This window comes from Equus quagga, chromosome 2 (genome assembly GCF_021613505.1).
Source record: "Equus quagga isolate Etosha38 chromosome 2, UCLA_HA_Equagga_1.0, whole genome shotgun sequence".
NCBI classification, from domain to species: domain Eukaryota; kingdom Metazoa; phylum Chordata; class Mammalia; order Perissodactyla; family Equidae; genus Equus; species Equus quagga.
The window spans coordinates 152,154,165-152,176,038 of NC_060268.1; the positions used below are offsets into that span (position 1 = coordinate 152,154,165).

The following is a 21,874-nucleotide window of genomic DNA, read 5'->3' on the forward strand; positions in this document are numbered from 1 at the left end:
TTGAAAATAAAAATGTACTCTGTACCCATCAGCAAATGACAACTCACAAGCTGACTTAAAATATAGTCTGTTCTCAAGCTTCACTCCAAACTCTCTCTTACAAGATGACATGCCCTTTTCTGCAGTTTACTGGTAACAATAAGAGTTCATTTCATACCTGTTCTGACAAATTAGAATTAGATGAAAAGCCAGGTAATGGGCCATCCACGGTTGGACTTCCCCCTTCTGGAAATCCTGAAAGGGATTTGAAAAATCCATGGATCTTCATTAAATCTTGAGCAGTTACTATGCCTATACCTCAACATTGTGCTAGGTGCTCCAGGGGACACACACACTGAAAAATCATACACATAAAAAATCACACAGACACCAAAATATCCTTAAGAGCAATGGTTCTCAGAGCTGGCCCTGTGGAATAGTGGTTAAGTTTGCACACGCTGTTTCAGTGGCCCAGGGTTCGCAGGTTCAAATCCTGGCGAGGACCTATGAACCGCTCATCAGGCCATGCTGTGGCAGTGTCCCACATACAAAATGGAGAAAGACTGCCACAGATGTTAGTTCAGTAACAATCTTCCTCAAGTGAAAAAAGGAAGATTGGTAACAGATGTTAGCTCAGGGAGAAGAAGAAGAAGAAAGGAAGAAGAAGAAGAAAGAAGAAAGAAGAAAGAAGAAAGAAGAAGCCCCAGGAATACCCAAGATCCTTTCAGGACATTTGCAAGGTCTTTTCCAAACGCATATCTTTGTGAAGCCCAATTTTCTTCATGTACTTCAACCAGAAAAACATATTGCAACAGATTGAATGTAGAAGCAGATATGAGAATCCAGCTGTCTCTGCTACTCCAGGCATTAAAGGGACTTAAAAAATGTAAAACAATACCACTCTCCCTACTAAATTGTTTTTGTTTGGGAAATAGCTATTTTTCATAAAAATATACTATTTATATTAACATGCAATGAGTTTAATATTTTAAAAGTAGATTAATAAATATGTTTTAAATGTCTGTTTCAATTAATACATTAAATATCAATAAAAAGAAACATGTAAACCAAAGTGCTTTTGGTCTGCAATAATTTTAGGAGTGTTAAAATGCTCCTGAGACCAAAATATTTGAGAATTGCTACCTTAAGGCATAAACTCCCTCAAGGAGTTTACAGTCTAATTGTGAAGACACATGAAATAGAGAAACTACTTAACATTCATTAGTATTCATTCATTCATTCATTCATTCATCATTGTGCGCCTTGCTGAGCATTGTGATCATTGGGAATATACAGCAGTCAACAAAACAGCAAAATTCCCTGCCCTCTTGGAGCTCAAATTTCAATGGAGTGAGAGAGGCAATGAAGACATAAGTCAATGCATATACACTGTTGCAGAGTCATGAGTGCTATGGAGAAAAATAAGCAGGAAAGTGGGTTGGGGATGGCCTTGGACAAGTAGTACAGGCCTCACTGAGGGGACACTTGGGTAAGATCTGCAGGTGGAGAGGGAGGAGGCATGTGGCTATCTCATGAAAGAATGTTCCAGGTACAGGGAACAGTGAATGCAAGAGCCTGGCATATCTGAGGAATGGAGAGGAGGCCACCCTGCCCAGAGTGCAGTGAGAAAAGGAGGAGGAATAAGGGATAAAGCCAGACAGGAGGTCATGAAGGCACCTGATTTGTGACCTGGTGGACCCCTTAGCATGACTTGAGCTTTAACAAGCATGATACAGGAAGCTTTTGGAGAGAGTTTTGAACAGAGTAGTAATGTGATCTGCCTGTCTTTGAACAAGGTCACTCTTGGCTGCAAGGCTGGAAACAGATAGAAGGGGCAAGGGCAGAGAGAGGAGGGCAGTTTGCTCTTCTTGCAACTCCAGGAAGGAGATGATGGCGGCTTGGAACAGACGGCATCAGTGGAAGCAGTGAGAATGCTGAATTCCAGATATATTTTGAAGGAATATATTTAGCTGGAAGGCATGTGAAGAAAGCAAGTGAAGAGTCATGGGTGACTCTAAGGTTTTTAACCAGAGCAACCAGTTGTCCTTTATTAGGAGGGGAAGTCTGCAGGAGAGACAGGCTTAGATGAACTAAGTACTTCAGATGACAGTGCCTGGGTGTTCAAAGGAGAAAGCCACCGTCGTAACAGGAGGGACCAGTGAGGGCCTGGCAGCCCCAGCAAGGTTGGGTATGAGGGAAGGGATGGTACGCCCAGTGGGAGCAGCAAAGGAGGGCGGGTGGTCAGGCTCTCCCACAGCACACGGTACAAGGTGGTTGGCGGTTTCTGCCGTTTGTGCAGCTGGGGGAATTCAAGGCTGACATTGTCTGATCCCTGAATATGTGCCAGTCCTATTCTGTTTTATTGAGCCACATCTTAGCGCATTTTGTCCTCACATTGGCCCTTTATGGGAGCAGCTATTTGACCCCATTTTACAGATGAGGTTTCCTTGACCACCTCATCTAAGATGGCAGCCCTCACTGCCTCCAGGATTCTCTGTGACCCCATCTCCACCAACTTGCTTTGTTATTCTTTATAGCCCTTAAGCATTTACCTGACGTTATATGACTTATCTATTGTTTATTTCTCCTGTCTCCTTCAGCAGAATAGAAGCTTCATAGGGCAGGGACTCTGTTTTATTCACTGCTGTATCCCCTGTCTAGAACAGCGCCTGGCACATGGCAGATGGTCAATAAATATTTGTCAACTGAAAGAATGACTTGGGTTGAAAAACAATAAAAGGTATAATAGAGCTTTCCATAAGGAAAAATAAAATTTCCATAGCCAAAGCATTTTCACTTTGTGTTTAGAATTTTAAATTAAAATTTGAAATTTGAAATTTTAGTAGAAAGCAAACCAAGGTTTGGGCAGTTATGTTCTGCAAGCCTGACTTCATATATTTTCAGGGTGATGTATTGTCTGCCCCGGGAAAATTATCCAGATATTTGCCAAATCTTCTTTTCAGGGTACCTTTTGTAGATGTATTTTATGATCATTAAAATGTATTTTAGATTTAATTTAAATAGCTTTCAGCTATTGAAGACCTTCTGTGTACCAAGCACTACACTAGGTACTGCCCATATGTTGTTTTACTTACTCTTCTTATTGTGAAAACAGTTCTGTTGTTTTTGTAAAAATAAATAAATAAATAAGTAAAAGATGACCAGTAAAATATTCAATCAATAGTAAAAAAGAAAAAAGTAAAAGTTATCTCAAATCTATTAACTTTTCAAAACAACCCTATGGAATAAATATTCTTGGCCCCATTTTACAGATGAGGAAACAAGCCAGAGAGGATACTGAGATCCTCCAGCTGGAAGTGGCAGTGTTGTGTTAGATCCTGGATGGCTCAGACACGAAGATCTGACCTTAACCACTACCTGATACTGCTCTTCAGGACTTCATTGTACTTACTTGGCAGAGGTATGGGTTTTTGATGAATTTGTCTGAAAGGAAGAAGTTCAGATTAATTAAAAGGCAAAGCACAAAATTAAGTTTGACTTTTTGTTTGCTCTGAAGATGCTCTAAAGGAACATTACAAAGGAGTCAACACAAATGGTCAACAAAACATATCTAAAGATAGGAGGGGCACCAAAACCTTCAAGATAAGTAAATTGTTCCCTTGGGTTTTTGAAAGGAGTAGACTTGACTAAAGTGTTAGATTTTAGTTAAGTCTGATAATTAACCTGAGTATTAGGTTTCTGCGATTCTAAACAGTTCTTTTAAAGTTGTTACCTACTTAATACCTTTTTAAATTTAATTGCAAAGCAATGAAATATCAGATCTTTACCAAGCACTACCAGCCTGTGTCACTGTGCAGTGTAACAATGCAGGCATCGAGGAAATTTATTTTTAAAGGAAAGGATTCTTACTTCTGGGCAGGAGGAAACACAGGTGATGGCATATTTTCTTGTCTGTGACTAGACCCTCGGTGGCGTTCAGCAGGTATAGGTTTTTCTGCATTAAGAAAATTCTCATATTAGGATTAGAGTGAAACATCTGTCCCCATGCCCAAACCCAGCAACATCAACTGAGACGAACCAGATTTGGTCAGATGTCTTCCCACAAACTTGTCTTTCACCAGGATGTAATCCATTTGTGCACCTGTCAGTCTGGGGATGTGTTTGTGCTATTAGGACCAGGACTCCTGCCCAGCAGCGTTACAGGCACACCCTGCCACCTCTGCAGTCACCCCTTGGCAATGTACATGGGGACTGAACCCTTGGGGTCTGGACCTTTAAGTGTGTGAGTACAGGTGGGAGTCAGAAAATGAACACATTTTAGCCACCCCTGCTTTCTATGTGGCTCCACACAGGTCTTACAACACCCCGGTGTATCTTCATTAGTCATAAGATGTGGTATAAATCATTTCTTACGGATAAGAGGTAAAATATCAGAGTTTGCAAATGATCTACTCTTTTTGAAAAATTAATTGAGCAAATTCAAGGGTATCCTTAGAATAATGTTGATCTCACTTGCATTTCACTGTGTTTTCCTGAGTGGGAGAGGAAGGGGTGGAGTTGTAACTGGTACACAGGGAAATGGGCATAACCTGAAATGTAAGAAATTTATGTTGAAGCCCGTAGTGAACTTTACTGCTGAACCATTGATAAATGTGATTATAAATTATTTTAATGCTTTATTCTCTCTCAAATTTGGTCTAGGGCGTGTTAAGATCTGGGTATGTCTATGAGTATGTCCGCCCGCAGGGAAGAAAGGTGGAGAACTATTGATCTCCCGTTACAGGAACCCAAAAGGAATAAAAGCAGTAAGAACTCAAAGATTCAAACAGACAATAAGATAGACTTCAGGGTTTCTTGTGGTGTAGCGAAATTCAGAAGCCTTGAACCTCTGAAGATTGTGTTTCACGTTTGTGGCAATTTACTTTGAGCCGCCATGTGAGGTGTTTTGTTCACGACTTTACGACTTGATAATTTCAGAAGGAAAGACAAGGAACACGCTAGGTACCCACAGCCTGATGAGCTTTGACCACACCTGCGTTGCCCCTGCCATGCTGGAGGCTTCCTTCCTAGGCCAGAAGAGGCCACTCATGGCTTTGGGTTTGGATGGCCATTGTCTCTGCTCTTGAACTAAGTCACAAAAGAGATGGCATGCCAAGCTCCTGCACTGGGAGCCCTTTAGGAATGAGGACACCCAAGCTGCATGGGGCATGCCATGAGCCCCTTCTCTGCTGGATTTCAGAGGCCCCCGAAGGCAGGACATTTGCACAGGCTTGTACTTACTTCCTGCAGAAGCTCACCCAAAGGCTCCACTATTACTCCCAGCTCCCTGCTCAACAGGCACGGAAGACTGTAGGGAATGGAAGGATAGCAGGGCAAAAGCATCAAAGGAAAGGCAGAAGAAAGCACGACAGCAGAAGGCAGTGATGGTTCAGAAATAGCCCAGGGGAAAAAGATGTGGGAAACAGATGTGAAAAACCCAGTGGAGCACTTAAAGCAGACAGGTGAGTCATAGTGCACATTCAGAAAAGGTAAGGACCATCCATCATCAGAGAAAGCAGAACACTTTATGTAGATGTGCCCATATTAACTCAGGAAACGGTGAGAAGAACACTAAGCTTGTAACACTGGGTACTTTCGTGTGGAATTAAGTGGGTGCAGGACTTTAACTTCTATATAGTGTTTCGAGTGCTAAGATTATGGATGATTCTTCCTTCTTTCTGGTTTTTTCCCTGGTATTTTTTCAAATACAAGTATTTTTTTAAATGGGAAAGTTCTAACAAAAAGTATATGTAAGGATTTTGGGTTATGATAAAACAAAAGAAGGAAGGCATTTGAAGATGTACTGAGAAGACAGACATTTGAACTCAGAAAACATTATTTTGAAAACGTAGCAAAAGAACTTGTTCAAATAAATAGATTTTTAAAAATTTCGTTACCTTCACTAAACTGTTAGTTCTAAGATACGTGAATGGCCCTAAATAAGTCTTCTCACCTATGTAAGGTCATAGCACTGTCTGGCAAGTCATATCTGTCTACAAACAGGCAGGTTTGGGGCGTGCAGACTGTAGCCTACCCCGAAGATGTTGCCCAGCAAGCTCAGGTTCCGACCAGCTCTGTGGCTCACTACTCACTGCAAAGCGCAGGCTGTTTTGTTTAGAAAATTGAGTTTCAATTTACAAAAGCCTTATAAATAACGAAAGAAATTTAGAAATGAAATTACATACAAATTCTTAATTAAAATAACTTTTAGAAGACATGCTCATCCTTCAAAATAACATAGACTTACCTTCACAAACACTTGAGGCATTCTGTTGAGAGGCAACTGGAGTCTATTAAAAAAAAAAAAGCAAGAATATTTAATACTGTGGAATATGAAAAATGTGGAAATAAAAGCCAAAGCAATATTATTAAAATAAATATTTGGGGAGAGCATTTCTTTGACACATAGCTATTCCTTCAATCAGAAGAACAACAATTAAAAACACACAACCCCCAGCCCAACTTTGCATGAAGTGACAATGGACTGGAAGTGTGTCATGGAAGGTGCAGTGTCATCTTGGTGTGGGGACCTCCCTGCTGTCAACAGTGCCAGTGAATACCATGGCTCCCAGCAGCTGCCAGGTACCAGTGCTTGCACAGTGGGAATCTGGCATCTGATTCAGTCTTGGGCCCCTCCTTCTTGGTGTTTGCTAAGTGATTGTAAATGGCAGGCTACAGAGTAGGTACCGGGTCAAGGTGGGCTTTCTTGAATAGTGGGCTGGCCGAGGTTCCCAAAATTCTGGCCAGAATCTGAGTTTAGTCAGGCCTATGTGTGCCTGATATGCTATTGTCAGCCATTAGCTCCCTGGCCACGGAGTGGGAAGCAGACACAGGTGCTCCCATGGGGAAAACAGACGTCATGGGAGGCAGGGAGCCGGGCCGCCGCCTCTGATCTGCCACTGACACTCAGTGAAGCCGCCAGGGTCAAGGGAGGATGAACTCCTCCCATGCAGCATCTTCCTTGGCTAACTGAGGATTCCAAATTTCTCTTGGACTCTCCGGGCAGCAACTTTAGTTGCTAAGATTATGTTCACCTTAGCTGGAAGCATTGTCAACTTTAAATAAGTAGATAAGAATAAACATTGTGGGTTAAATGCAAAATTAACTTACTGTCTTCAGTGATGTAGCTGGCTTTTTCCTGAGAAATAAAAAGAGATCAACTTTGATAAAGTGGAGCTGACTACTTATCATTTTACTCTCAAATTTAAACTAGAATAATGAAAGTGATACAAGTGTGTAGGAAGACAATCCATGAAGGGCGGAGAGAGATGGAAGCAGGATTTAGTCATGATCCTCCTAGTCTCAGATAGGGTCCACTGACAGATGGCATAGGGGTTAACTGGGGATAAACAGGAGCGCCAGTTGCCAGGGAGTTGGGATAACTGAGCTCTTGTTCTAGTTCTGCTACTAATTACTCCATGACCTCAGGCCTTTTCCTCTGGGCCGTGAGGCCAGTCTGAGCTTTAGTTTCCTCATCTGTAAATGAGGGCCAGAATCAGTGTTTTCAAAGTGTGCATGCAGAGCTCTCCCCTCCCCCAACAGCACTGCTGTCTGGGGAGAGAGGGTGGAGATACGCAGGTGGCCATGCAGGTGAGTTTGCAGCCAGCATCTCCCCATGCCAACTGCCTCACTTCTTCCCGTGACTCTTCTCTACTGGACATCTGCCTAGGATTTCACTCCGAACTGAGAAATTCAAGACCGGCACAAGTTTGAAAACCACTGTGATCTGTGGTCCTGAAGTTGCTTGCCTTGCCTAACATTCTGGTTTGTGTTAGTTCCAGTAGAGATTGGAATCTAATATTGCTAAGGTTTTATGCTTCTCTTCTGCATTTATTTTCAATGCTGTCTCTCTCTCTCACTTTGTTTTTGGCTGAGAGCTGAAAGTATGGGTGAGGAATACTAACAATTCCCGAGTGCCTCTAAGGTGCCAGGCACTGGATTAGGCTCTTTATATCTTATTTAAACCTCAAAGTGACCTTTTGGTGTTATTCTCACATTTTAGAGATTGGGAAATGGAGGCTCAGAGAGACTAGGTAACTTGCCCAAAGTGATAAAGCTGAGCCAAGAGAGACGTGTACAGAGTTTTGGTTAATAAACCCCTGAAATCACAAATTTCTTTGCTTTACACAGAGGCAGAATTAAGATTATAACCATGCAGGCCAGCTTTGGACATATTTAAATATGCTTTTAAAATAACCTGTTGAGCCAATATAAAATTGTGGGGTCACTGTTTGTAATATTAACACATTACAATACTCACCTGACAGTTTACAAAGCCATTTTAAGTTCAATAGGAAAGAATGACTCATCTCCCTTTTGAAAGGAACCCGGGCAGTGTTGTTTGATTGAACACCATAGTGTATGCTGCACGGTGTACATGTTTGTTTACAGATCATTAACTACTTCAAAGAGAAGCTGAGGAGGAGAAAGTAAAGATGAAACCTGCTAGTGGGCCTCAAAATTACTCAGGTGCTGGAGCTTCTGTCTTATGGAACATTGTAAGTCAATGAACCTAAGATTTAACTAAAAAATTATGGGAGGAGAGAGTACCAGTTTTCGATTTCAACAGAGACACCCCTGGTCCAGCTTGAAGCATGCCATGGGGGTGGAGGAGAAGAACAGGCAGCAGGGGTTCGTTTCCACACTCTTCAGGAACACGCCTATTGTAATGTGAGGTGTACCTTTGTCTGAGCTTGGGCAGGTGTGCACTTCCAGAGGAAAACAGCAGAAAAGCTGTTTTCCCTCTTCCCCCCGATTCTCAGATAAAACTCCTTTGTGGATTCCAGGCAGGCTCCGCTCACAGCAGTGGTGAGACCATCCACTCAAATCTCACAGCTGCTTCCCTGCAGCAGGTACTCACCCGGCCCTGGGCAGTGGGGATGGCGCAGCGGGCAGAGAAGATGACTTAGAGTCCCAGACCCCACTGTTTCGACCTGCACAAACAAATACACAGGTCAGTCTCCAAGTCCTGAACCTGGGGCTGATGGTCGCAGTGAGGCTGGCCTTTCCAGCAGGCTCAGAAATACATGCATACTTTTTGTTACTTTCAGTATCAGTTAAGCATATACAGTGAAGCTACTGGGGAAAACCTGTAGGCAAAGGGGATAAAACATTTTAAAAATGTCAGTTTATAAGCTCAGAACTAGAATGTGAATTAGGGACGCGATCTTAACATTTCTACATGACCTTCTTTTTTCCCCCCATGGGACAAGTCCAGAGCCCCTGACTCTGTGGGCTCAGTGAGAGTCCCACAGGGGTTCCTATGGGAGGGAGCCAAGAGCTCACACCTGCATCTGTATACACTGCACAAATGAGACAGAGACACACAGAGATGCACAGACCCGCCACTCCTGATACCCACACATAGACATTGCTCATTCATAACCACACGTGAATACAGTACATACACCAAACTTCACATTTGGAGGATACCCATTCATTCATCTCTGAGTTCTCAGGGCCTTTACCCATTGCACAAATAAACAAATTGTGACAAGTGGCAAGCTACTGCCCAAATCTCATCTTCTGAAGTCACAGAAGAGACCCAGAGGGCCTTGCCCACTGCACCTAGTTTCCTCTCCCCCTACCTGAAGATACAAGCCAGAAAATCATTATGAGAAAGGAAGATGGAGAGAGGCAGAGAGAGGCAGAGCATCGCTGCTGGGATAGAGAGCAGACCCAGAGGTGGAGAGGCCAGAAGCTAAGCCAGCTCCCCTCAGCGTCTCCTAGCTGCCTCCTCTCAGGCCGAGGCTCGCCTGCCTGGACAGTACTGCTCAGTGAGACAATGGTTCTCTATTGAAATAAACAGAACTGAATAAATATTTTATTAAGAACCTACTACATTCATAAGTCCATAATTCCTAAGGGACTTTTAGGAGATACTCTACAAATATAGAGGGGACCTGCCCTCAGTATGTATTGTTTTAGTTTGCAAGACAGAGCACACACAAGTAAACAATTAAGTAATAATCAATTACCAAGAATTGTTGAGAACCTAGTATGTGAAAGCACATGGAGGCACTATGTTAGGGTGTGGAAGAGGTCAAGAAGTAGACATGGGCCTCTGCCCTCCGGGAATTTCTAACAGGAGAAGACATGTGACCCCATGCCACCTCATCTGACAGAACCACCTATTCCAAACACAAAAATGACAAAAAGCCCTCAAAAGTATTAAAAATAGAGATGATAAAGTTCATTCTCATGTACTTTACTAGAGAGAGGCCTTCAGGCTTTCACTCAGAGCCCATCTACTCTTTCTCTACACACAATTATCACGTAGGGCTAATTTCCATAGGCAGTCATGAATGAGAGCAGTGGCCAAGCGTGGGTGGCAGGATTCCAGGCAGCAGCCTTCCCCTGCCCCCCGTGGAGGAATGCCCCCTCCAAGGTAGCTCCTACTTACATGTTACCTGGCCTAGATGTGACTTTTAAAAACATTTTGAGAAAGAGGCTACGTTTGGAACTTTTAACATTAACATTTCATGTGACAACAAACTGAAATGTCATGTGAAGATGTAGTATGAGTCCAACTGTGTTTCGTTAGCTAGTGTGTCAAACTGATATCCTTTGTCAAATTCTCAACACTTGAGATTGACGCTGTTAAAATACCCTTGGCTACTCATAGATTTCGAGGAAGGGGGAAGAAAAACCCTTGTCTGAAAAATAAGGAAGTAGAAAGAAGGTCTAATTCAGAACTTCCCCCCAGGGGTTTTCCCTCTTCTCAAATGCCTAGAGCTCATTTGGCCTGGGTATGTTATCATTGTCATATCTACTGCCTGGCTTTTCTGCTAAGCTTCCCTTCCCTTCATATCTTCAGTCTGCCCACATCTTCCTTTCCCCATCTCTCCCCATAAATAACTTCTGCCATCAGAGAGGGAGGGGCACGCCTGCTCTCCTCTGTGGTGGTAGAGTATTAGCACTGTGGAAAATCTATGGTCTCGCATCAGGAAGACAGGGTTCTAGTTATTTCTCTGCTACCAGACTGGCAGGTGACCTCTTAGGAGCCACCATGCCTCAGTTTCCCCCTCTGTGAAATGGGGACACCACCACCTACCTTACCTAACTCAGAGTTATTGTAGTAAGATAATAGGGTAACTTTGAAATGTAAAGAATTAGCCAAATATGAAGTAATATAGCTGGAAAGGGATTGAAAATATTTGAGGGTCAAAAACATTACGCTAAGTGAAAGGAGTCAGATGGAAAAGACTAGATATTGTATAACTCTATCTATATGAAATGTCCAGAAAAGGCAAATCTATAGCAACAGAAAGCAGATCAGCAGTTGCTTGGGGCTGGGAGGTAGGAACAGCATTGACCACAAACGAGCATAAAGGCTCTTTTGGAGTTGGTGTGGGCTTGAAAATGTTCTAAAACTGGATCGTAGTGATGGTTACAAAACTCTGTAAATGTAATGATTTACCAAAAATATTGAACTATACATGTAAAATGAGTGAGTTTTATGAGATATAAATTATAACTCCTAAAGGGTGTCAGTAAATATGATTATTGCCATTTTTGTTTTGTTATCTTGTTGTCAACCACCACAGTATCTCTAGGTGCTGGGCACCGTGCCAGGTACCTTAAATGTGCCATCTCCAAGCCTCGCCTAACATCAAGTGAGCAAACAGAAGCTCAGAGAGGTTAAGTGGGAAGGCTGGGGTTGAAAACCAAGGCCACTTGAGTCAGTGCCTCCTAATGTTCCTTCGGTGCATGACTTGGCATGTTAGATTCGCTTGCTGCTTCTCCCTTATGCGGGGAAAAATTAGTGAAACAGAGGGGTGCTTTTGTGGACACCCATGGGAGGATGGAGAATGACTCTTCTATTTCACAGGCCAGTGACCCTTTCTGCTGCTCTGGGCCTGATCTCAGACCCAGGGGTATGGCTGGGGTAGGACAACGTGGTACCCACGTCACTGCCAGGATCCTTGATTTCTGGCAAAGCCAAATTCTTGGCTAGAATACTCCAAGATATAAACTGGGAATGTGAGAGAGGGAGATGTACTCAAAAGCACAATAATAAAAGAGAAAACTTAGATTTGTTTTAATTGTATTGAGCAAAAAATTATGTTAATGTTTGATTTAATAGCACAGGCTTTGCACAAAGCTGGTGCTTACCTGAGTTTCTCAACTGGGAAATCAATTTACCCTTATTTTGTCCTCTACCACATAGTATATTTATGCATCATTCTCTTTTCAGTTTTACGTACAATGTTGGTAAGTTTAGCGTAACAATCTCAATGTTGACACTATAAAGCCCTTCCGATTCAACTCTATTTTAACTGTTATAGAAACCCTATTATCATTAGTGGGGCTTGCACACCTGCTGAAGCACCCCTTACTCTTAGGCACTGCGCAAACCCTTAAAAAATAAGGAGATTTAATTTAACCAATCCAGAACAATTTGGGCTACTCTAGAGCAATTTGGGCTACAGGTAAAATTCAACTTGCATATTAGCAGGGAATTGTAAGTTCAAAATCCCTTGCCCTATTTTATGACATAAGGAGATAGAATACTTTAAAATCCTATTTACGTAGAGGAAGTTCAGAAATACATGCCCTGTCTACCCTCTTCTGACAAAAGCTACAAATCAGCCAGAGGTTGCACCACCTTCTTCTAAGTGCTCACTTAGAGATAAATCACAATGGGCTTCAGTCTTTCAGTTTGTCTAGACCAGTAGTTCTTAACTGGGAGTGATTTTGCCCCTCTCCCCTTGGGACATCTGGCAATATCTGCAGACATCTTTGCTTATCATTACTGGGGTAGGGGATTCTATTGGCATCTAGGGCGGAGGCCACGGGATGCTGCTAAACATCCTATGATGCACAGGACGGCCCTCACACAAAGAATTATCTAGCCCCAGGTGCCAATTGTGCTGATGTTGAGAAACCCTAATTTAGAGTAAACTTTATATGGAAAGAAAGAAACACAATTGTTTCCTAAGATCTGTACAGGGTGCTCTGACAGACTGGTCGTGAATCAAGGCAGGTTAAACAAGGGATTCTGAATAATAATGATAATAAATACCAAAGAGCCATCATTTTATGAATATGATTCATATGTATTTACTCACTTAATTCTCCCAATGCCCCTAGGTGTAGGTGCCATTTTCTCCTCCATTTTTCAGAGGAGGAAACTAAGAAACAGAGAGATTACTTAGCTTGTTAGAAGTCCAGCACCTAGTAAGTGTCAGAGCCAGGACCTGAACCTTCTGGCTTTGGAGTCTGTGCTAAGCGTTGCAACTGTTCTTCTCAGTGTGAAACACAACGGAGAGAACAGAGTCCATCACTGCATCTAATTCACTATGTAATCCTCAGCGAGCACCTTATTAGCCATCAAAGAGCCAAAGCAACATTAACCAGAGGTGAGTGTCAAGGTGTGGTACTTTGACAGAAACTCCAACCTGAAACCTTAGCACTTTCATGATGCCTGTCAGGGCACTATCTGACCCTTTAAAGGCTAATAGATGGTTATTCAAAGACACAGGCAAGTAGTCTGATTATTCCTTTTATAAAAACCATTTCTGAAAATTCTACTGTTTGTATTCTCAGAAACTTACTCTAACTGTTCAGGTTTGTCCCTCCCAAATTATCTCACTTCCTCCCTCTTTCTGTACTTTCCCTCGTCTGTATCCAACAATCACATAACCAGGAAATTATTTTCTTGTTCAGATTTGGTTTCTTCATCAATGCCTCTAATATTAAAATATAGCTTTACTAGATTAATAGAAAACTAACAAATAATAAATCCAATGGGCTAATGCCCTCATGGTGGTGCCATGTGATTCCTTAAATATAGCCAGTTTTGGGGGACTCATTCACTCTCTCAACTAACTGACCCATCCACCATTTCAGCACCTACTCTGAGCCAAGTCCTGCCTAGGCCCTGGAAACACAGCTGTGAGCAAGACATGGAGCTGAGAGTCTTATCGGAAAGACAGGGATCTCCGCAGGGATCAGGAGATAAAGGGGCAGTGCAGGGTAATATAGGGGTGCACAAGAAAGGGATCTAGCCCAATGTGGAGTCAGGAAAGGCTTCCTGAGCAAGTGACATTTAAGGTAATGTCTCCAAGGAGCTTGCAACGTACTTAGGGAGATTAGACTGAGACACAAAGTAATTAGGTAACAGGCATAGGCTGAGTATAAGTGAGATGAGACTTATGGCAAAGGAGAACTCTCCCAGGGCTACAGAAACCATAGGATTCTTCCTGGAGGGGAAGATCTCAAGCTGGGCCTTGATGGACTGGTAGGATTTGGTGGCATAAAAGTGAGAATACAACAAAGACCAAAAGGCAGGACCCATGAAATACAGAGTGATTGGAGTATTGGGTGTGTCTTAGGAAGAGGAAGTCCTTGTAAGGTAAGAAGAGTATTTTAAGATGCAAACATCAGAGATTATTAAACTATTCTTCTAAAGGAGAGATTAGGTCTTCATTTATCTGTTTCAATGAAATGCTTTCTGTTCGAATAATAAGAGCCCTTCTCCTGAGTTATCATGAGTCAAGAGTCTCCATTTCAGCTGGGACCAAAGCAACCTTGCCATTGTGTTTTAGGTTGGTGTGTTGACATTTGTTCCCAGAAGTTAAGATTAGCTCAATAAGATCATTCTGACCTCCACTCCCCAAATATAAAAAGCCTATGTTATCCAAGGGAGAGGATAAGTAAAATAAGAACTTGTGAAGAAGATGCATGATTGCATACATAATGAGTCTTGGAAAAGATTAAAAAATACTCTTCTTGAGCACCATGACAGAGTGAGCTCTTCCCTTAGACTGTTCCCCCTAAGGTACAATGAGAAGGACGTTCATAAACCAATAGAGGACATTCAAACAACACAATAGACATCTGAGAGACCCACACAGCCATACATCTGAAGGTGGAGGTGTTGGATCCCCCCGGGAGGAAGTAGAAGGAGGTAAGGGGATCTCCTCTCTCTCCCCAGCAGCAACCCAGGGTGAGGGACTGTGTGCAGCTCTGAAAGGGAAAAGGAGAGGGGCAGCTCTCCACAGGAATGCCTTCACTCTAAGAATTGTCTCCGAGCCATGGGAAAGCCCCACACAGAGGAGGCTAAGCAATTTCAGGGCTGTCTACATCAAGCCAGCACCCCAGGAGAGCAGATAGTGAGGGCAGAGCGAGAACCACTTGGGGATTGTGCACATGAAAGAAAGCACCCCTCCCCCTGCCCAGTGCACCAGCTCAGCAGGTTGGCCAGAGTGAGGGACCCCCACCAGAGTGCATGTGCATGTGTTTGTAAAGCAGCAGCATGGGCAGGCAATCGTAGATGGGCCCTGTCAGCATAGATTCCAAAAGACAGGCACAGATACCAGGGATTGTGGCAGGCTCAGAATACATAGTTCCTGACCACACTCCCAGTGGCAGCAGGTGGAATTTGTGACCAGATACTATCGCTACGTGAAAGCACAAATCCACCCCATCAAATAGTATGAAGAAATATGTTAATACTCCAGACCAGAAGGAAAATGACAAGCATCCAGAAATCAATCCTGAAGCCACAGAAATTTACAATCTAAATGCTAGAGAATTCAAAATAGCTATCATAAGAAAATTCAACAAGTTACAAGAAAATTAAGGACAGTTCAATGAAATCAGGAATAAATTAATGAACAGAGGGAATTCTTCACAAAAGAGACTGAAATGATAAAGAAAACCACTCATAAATGTTGGAAATGAAAAATACAATGAATGAGATAAAGAAAAATCAGGAGTCCTTGAATAATAGAGCTGATATTATGGAGGACAGAATTAGCAGTTAGGAGGACAGAAATATATAAGTGCTTCAGATGGAGGAGGAGAGAGAACTAAGACTAAAAAGAAATGAAGAAATTCTCCAAGAAATATTTGACTCAATTAGGAAATGCAACATAAGGATTATAGGTATTCCAGAGGAAGACAAGGAGGAGGAAGGAGCAGAAAGCTTGTTCAAAGAAATAATAGCTGATAACTTCCCAAACCTGGGGAAGGAGCTGGAATTACAAGTAAAAGAAGCTAAATAGAACTCCTAATTACATCAATGTAAAATGACCTTCTCCAAGGCATATGTTAGTAAAACTGGCAAAAGTAAATGACAAAGAAAAAATACTAAGGGCAGCAAGGCAGAAGAAAATAACTTACAAAGGAACCCCTATCATGCTTTCAGCGGATTTCTCAGCAGAAACCTTGCAGGCTAGTAGAGAGTGGAATAATATATTCAAAAATTTTGAAAGACAAAACCTTTCAGCCAAGAATACTCTATCCAGTGAAAACATCCTTCAGAAATGATGGAGAAATAAAAACTTTCCCAGATAAACAAAACCTGAGGGAGTTCATTGCCACAAGACCCCCCCCCACCACAAGAAATGATCAAGAAGGTCCTCATAGCTGAAACAAACAAACAAAAAAGGGTTTACAAAGCCTTGAACAAGTGGAAAAATAGGCAGACAAAATCAGAAAATTGCAGCTCTCTATCAGATCAGGTTAGCAAACACTTAATTATAATGTTAAAGATAAAGGGAAGGAAAATATTGAAAATAACTATAATCTCATCATTTTAATCACAAACTCACAACACAAAACGGAATAAGTTGTGACAAGAATAACTTAGAAGGGGAAGAGAAAAGGGATGGAAACAGCTTAGACTAAGGAAATAAGAGGCTATCAGAAAATGGACTATCTCAACTACAAGATCTTTTACACAAACCTCACAGTAACCACTAAACAAATAATCAGAACAGAGACAAAAATGATAAATAAAGGGAAAACTGAGAAAACAATCATAGACAACTACCAAACTGAATTGGCAGTCTGAATACATGGGACAAAAAACAAGGGAAATACAGAACAGCCAGAAAACAAGTGATAAAAGGGCAGCATTAGGCCCTCATATATCAATAATCACTCTAAATGTAAATGGATTGAATTCTCCAATCAAAAGACACAGAGTGGCTGGATGGATTAAAAAACAAGACCCAACAATATGCTGCCTCCAGGAAGCACATCTCAGCTCTAAAGACAAACACAGGCTCAGAGTGAAGGGATGGAAGACAATACTCCAAGCTAATGGCAAACAAAAGAAAACAGGTGTTGCCATACTTATATCAGACAAAGTAGATTTCAAGATAAAAAAGGCAATGAAAGACAAAGAGGGACAATATATAATGATAAAAGGATACTCCACCAAGAGGACATAACACTTATAAATATATATGCACACAACACAGGAGCACCAAAGTACATAAAGCAATTATTAACAAGCCTAAAAGGAGATATTAACAGCAACACAATAATAGTAGGGGACCTTAACACCCCACTTACATTAAAGAATAGGTCAGCCAGACAGAAAGTCAATAAAGAAATAGTGGAACTAAATGAAAAACTAGACCAGATGGACTTAATAGATATATATAGAACACTCCATCCCAAAACACCAGAATACACATTCTTCTCAAGTGCACATGGGACATTCTCAAAGATAGACCATATGTTGGGAAACAAGGCGAGCCTCAAATTTAAGAACATTGAAATCACATCAAGCATCTTTTCTGACCATAATGCTATGAAACTAGAAATCAACTACAAGAAAAAAGCTAGGAAAGTGACAAATATGTGGAGACTAAACAACATGCTACTGAACAACCAATGGATCACAGAATTAAAGGAAAAATCAAAAAATATCTGGAGACAAATGAAAATGAAAATACACCATACCAAATCACATGGGATGCAGCAAAAGCAGTTCCCACCTTAACAAACAAGGAAACTCTCAAATAAGCAACCTTAAACTACAGCTAAAAGAACTAGAAAAAGAAGAACAAACAAAGCCCAAAGTCAGCAGAAGGAGGGAAATAATAAAAATTAGAGCAGAAATAAATGAAATTGAAACAAACAAACAAACAAAAAACAGTAGAAAGGATCAATGAAACTAAGAGCTAGTTCTTTGAGAAGATAAGCAAAATTGACAAACCCTTAGACAGAGTCACTAAAAACAAAAGAGAGAAGCCTCAAATAAATAAAATTAGAAATGAAAAAGGAGAAATTACAACAGATACCACAGAAATACAAAGGATTATAAGAGAATACTATGAAAAAATGATATACCAACAAATTGGACAATCTAGAAGAAATGAATAAATTCTTAGACTCATAACCTCCCAAAACTGAATCAAGAAGAAATAGAGAATCTGAATAGACCAATTACAAGTAAAGAGATTGAAACAGTAACCAAAAACCTCCCAAAAAATAAAAGTCCAGGACCAGATGGCTTCTCTGGAGAATCCTAAAAAACATTCAAAGAAGATTTAATACCTATCCTTCTCAAACTCTTCCAAAAAATTGAAGAAGACAGAACACTTCCGAACACATTTTATGAGGTCAACATCACCCTGATCCCAAAGCCAGACAAGGACAACACAAAGAAGGAAAATTACAGGCCAATACCGCTGATGAACGTAGATGCAAAAATCCTCAACAAAATATTGGCAAACCAAATACAACAATACATTAAAAGGATCATACACCATGATCAAGTGGGATTTATACCAGGGATGCAGGGATGGTTCGACATCTGCAAATCAATCAATGTGATACACCACATTAACAAAATGAGGAATAAAAACCACATGATCATCTCAACAGATGCAGAGAAAGCATTTAACAAGATCCAGCATCCATATGATAAGAACTCTCAGTAAAATGAGTATAGAAGGAAAGTATCTCAACATAATAAAGGCTATATATGACAAACTCACAGCCAACATCATACTCAATGGAGAAAAACTGAAAGCCATCCCTCTGAGAACAGCAACAAGACAAGGGTGCCCACTATCACTGCTGTTTATATTAACATAGTACTGGAGGTTTGGCCAGAGCAATTAGGCAAGAAAAAGAAATAAAGGGTATGCAAATTGGCAATGAAGAAGTGAAACTCTCACTGTTTGCAAATGACATGATTTTATGTATAGAAAACCCTAAAAAGCCCATTGGAAAACTATTAGAAATAATCAGCAACTACAGCAAAGTTGCAGGGTACAAAATCAACTTACAAAAATCAGTTGCATTTCTATACTCTAATAACAAGCTAAAAGAAAGAGAACTCAAGAATACAATCCCATTTACAATCGCAACAAAAAGAATAAAATATCTAGGAACAAATTTAACCAAGGAGGTGAAAGATGTATACAATGAAAACTATAAGACATTATTGAAAGAAATCGATGACAACATAAAGAAATGGAAAGATATTCCATGCACATGGATTGGAAGAATAAGCAAAATTAAAATGTCCATACTACCTAAAGCAATCTGCAGGTTCAATGCAATCCCAATCAGAATCCCACTGACATTCTTCATGGAAATAGGACAAAGAATCCTAAAATTCATATGGGGCAACAAAAGATCCTGAATAGCTAAAGTAATCCTGAGAAAAAAGAACAAAGCTAGAGGCATCACAATCCCTGACTTCAAAATATACTGCAAAGCTATAGTAATCAAAACAGCATGATACTGGTATGAAAACAGACACACAGATCAGTGGAACAGAATTGAAAGCCCAAAAATAAAACCACACATCTACAGACGGATAATCTTCGACAAAGAGCTAAGACAAGAACATACAATGGAGAAAGGAAAGTCTCTTCAATAAATAGTCTTGGGAAAACTGGACAGCCACATGCAAAAGAATGAAAGTAGACCATTATCTTTCACCATACACAAAAATTAATTCAAAATGGATTAAAGACTTGAAGGTAAGACCTAAAACCATAAAACTCCTAGAAGAATATATAGTCAGTATATTCTTTGACATGGGTCTTAGAAGAATATTTTCAAATACCATGTCTACTTACGCAAAGGAAACAAAAGAAAAAATAAACAAATGGGACTTCATCAGACTAACAAGCTTCTGCAAAGCAAAGGAAACCATCAACAAAATGAAAAGACAACCCACAAACTGGGAGAAAATACTTGGCAAACCACATGTCTGACAAGGGGTTAATCTCCAAAATATACAAATAACTCACACAACTCAATAAAAAAAACAAACAACTTCATCAAAAAATGGGCAGAGGATCTGAACAGACATTTCTCCAAAGAAGATATACAGATGGGCAACAGGCACATGAAAAGATATTCAACGTTACTAATTATCAGGGAAATGCAAATCAAACTACACTGAGATATCACTTTACACCGTTAGAATGGCTATAATCACCAAGACGAAAAGTAACAAATGTTGGAGAGGATGGGGAGAAAAGGGAAGCCTCATACACTGCTGGTGGGAATGCAAATTGGTGCAGCCACTATGGAAAACATTATGGAGATTTCTCAAAAAATTAACAATAGAAATACCATACAACTCAGCTATCCCACTACTGGGTATTTATCCAAAGAACTTAAAATCAACAATTCAAAGACACTTATGCATCTCTATATCCATTGCAGCATTATTCAAAGTAGCCAAGATGTGGAAGTAACCTAAGTGGCCATCGACTGATGATTGGATAAAGAAGATGTCACGTATACACACACACACACACACACACACACACACACACACACACACACACAATGGAATACTATTCAGCCATAAAAAAGATGAAATCATCCCATTCACAACAACATGGATGGACTTTGAGAGTATGATGTTAAGTGAAATAAGCCAGACAGAGAAAGACAAACACCATATGATTTCACTCATATGTGGAAGATAAACTATCACATGGACAAAAAGAACAGATTGGTGGTTACCAGAGGGAAGGGGGTTTGGGGGTGGGCATAATGGGTAAAGGGGAACATTTACATGGTGACTGACAAATAATAATGTACAACTGAAATTTCACAATGTTATAAACTATTGTGACCTCAATAAAAAAAAAAATCTTCTTCTTTCATTTTCTCTCAGGGAGTATGTCCCTGGAAGCAGAGTTCAGTCTCCTAATCTCTTGTGTTCAGTCTTCAGCTCTGGGAGAAAAGAGTGTGTGTGTGTGTGTGTGTGTGTGAGAGAGAGACAGACAGACAGACAGACAGACAGAGACAGAGAGAGAGATGGAGGGGAGGGGAGAGGGAGAAGGAGGGAACACCGGAGAGGAGGCTCCTGTACCTCTCTGTGCTGTAATAGGGTGGGAGTGTGGGCACCACCCAGCACTGTGGGCCTCGGTCTTGGGGTTGCCAAACCCTAAAGGAGACAATGAGGAACCACTGAGTGTTCATGGTTCGGGTAGGGGTGACATGGTAAAAACTAACTTTGTAATGGGATGAAACTGGCAACATTTGGAGGCATTCAGAAGCTCAGTCTAGTGACTGGGGAAAGATCCTAGCGGCAGGGATGTGGATAGGGGACTCTCGCAAACAAGAAGGTGTGAGGTGATAAAGTAAAGAAAGACTGCAATAGGGTGGTGGCAACTAAAATGGAAGGGTGAACTCAGGAAAAAGAAATTGCAGGCTTTGGAAAGAACATAGGCATAGAGACGCAGCCTGGAGGCTGACATGCAAAGAGGAAGAGGGACATCCAAAGGGTAGGGAGGTGATGAGTTTAGACTTTGGTGAGGGATGCCTTGAGCTTGAGGTGGTGGGAGCGTCAAGGTCTTCAAAAGGGAAATGAGGTCAAGATTGGACACCAGAGAGTGATCAGCTTAGACAAGAGAAGTGCACCCAGAAGAATGCATGAACTCTACAGAAACAGAAAATAATACTCTACTGAGCACGTACTGCGTGCCAGGCAGTGCGTGAAGAGTTTCCCATTCACAATTTCAGAATTCTCCTGTCACAGGGCAGGGGCTTTATCTCCGTTTACAGACGAGAAAATAGATGCTCGGAAAGTGAAGTACAAGCCCATAGTGGGACAGCTGTAACTGGGAGCACTGGGATTCCAACCTAGGTCTGTCTGGCTCAAAATCCAAGCTCTTAG

At 41.2% G+C, this 21,874-nt stretch overlaps 1 protein-coding gene across 2 annotated transcripts in view; it reads right to left on the bottom strand.

The window, feature by feature from the left end:
- Positions 1 to 21,874, bottom strand: part of BLNK (B cell linker) — an 82,249-nt gene that overhangs the window by 8,142 nt on the left and 52,233 nt on the right. For both annotated transcript variants that reach the window (XM_046652204.1, XM_046652205.1), the window contains exons 9-14: positions 8,840 to 8,912; positions 7,090 to 7,117; positions 6,227 to 6,269; positions 3,850 to 3,934; positions 3,392 to 3,423; positions 158 to 234 (exon numbers count right to left, since the gene is read on the bottom strand). In XM_046652204.1, the coding sequence (XP_046508160.1) occupies positions 158 to 234; positions 3,392 to 3,423; positions 3,850 to 3,934; positions 6,227 to 6,269; positions 7,090 to 7,117; positions 8,840 to 8,912 (338 nt within the window). The remainder of the gene's footprint in view (positions 1 to 157; positions 235 to 3,391; positions 3,424 to 3,849; positions 3,935 to 6,226; positions 6,270 to 7,089; positions 7,118 to 8,839; positions 8,913 to 21,874) is intronic.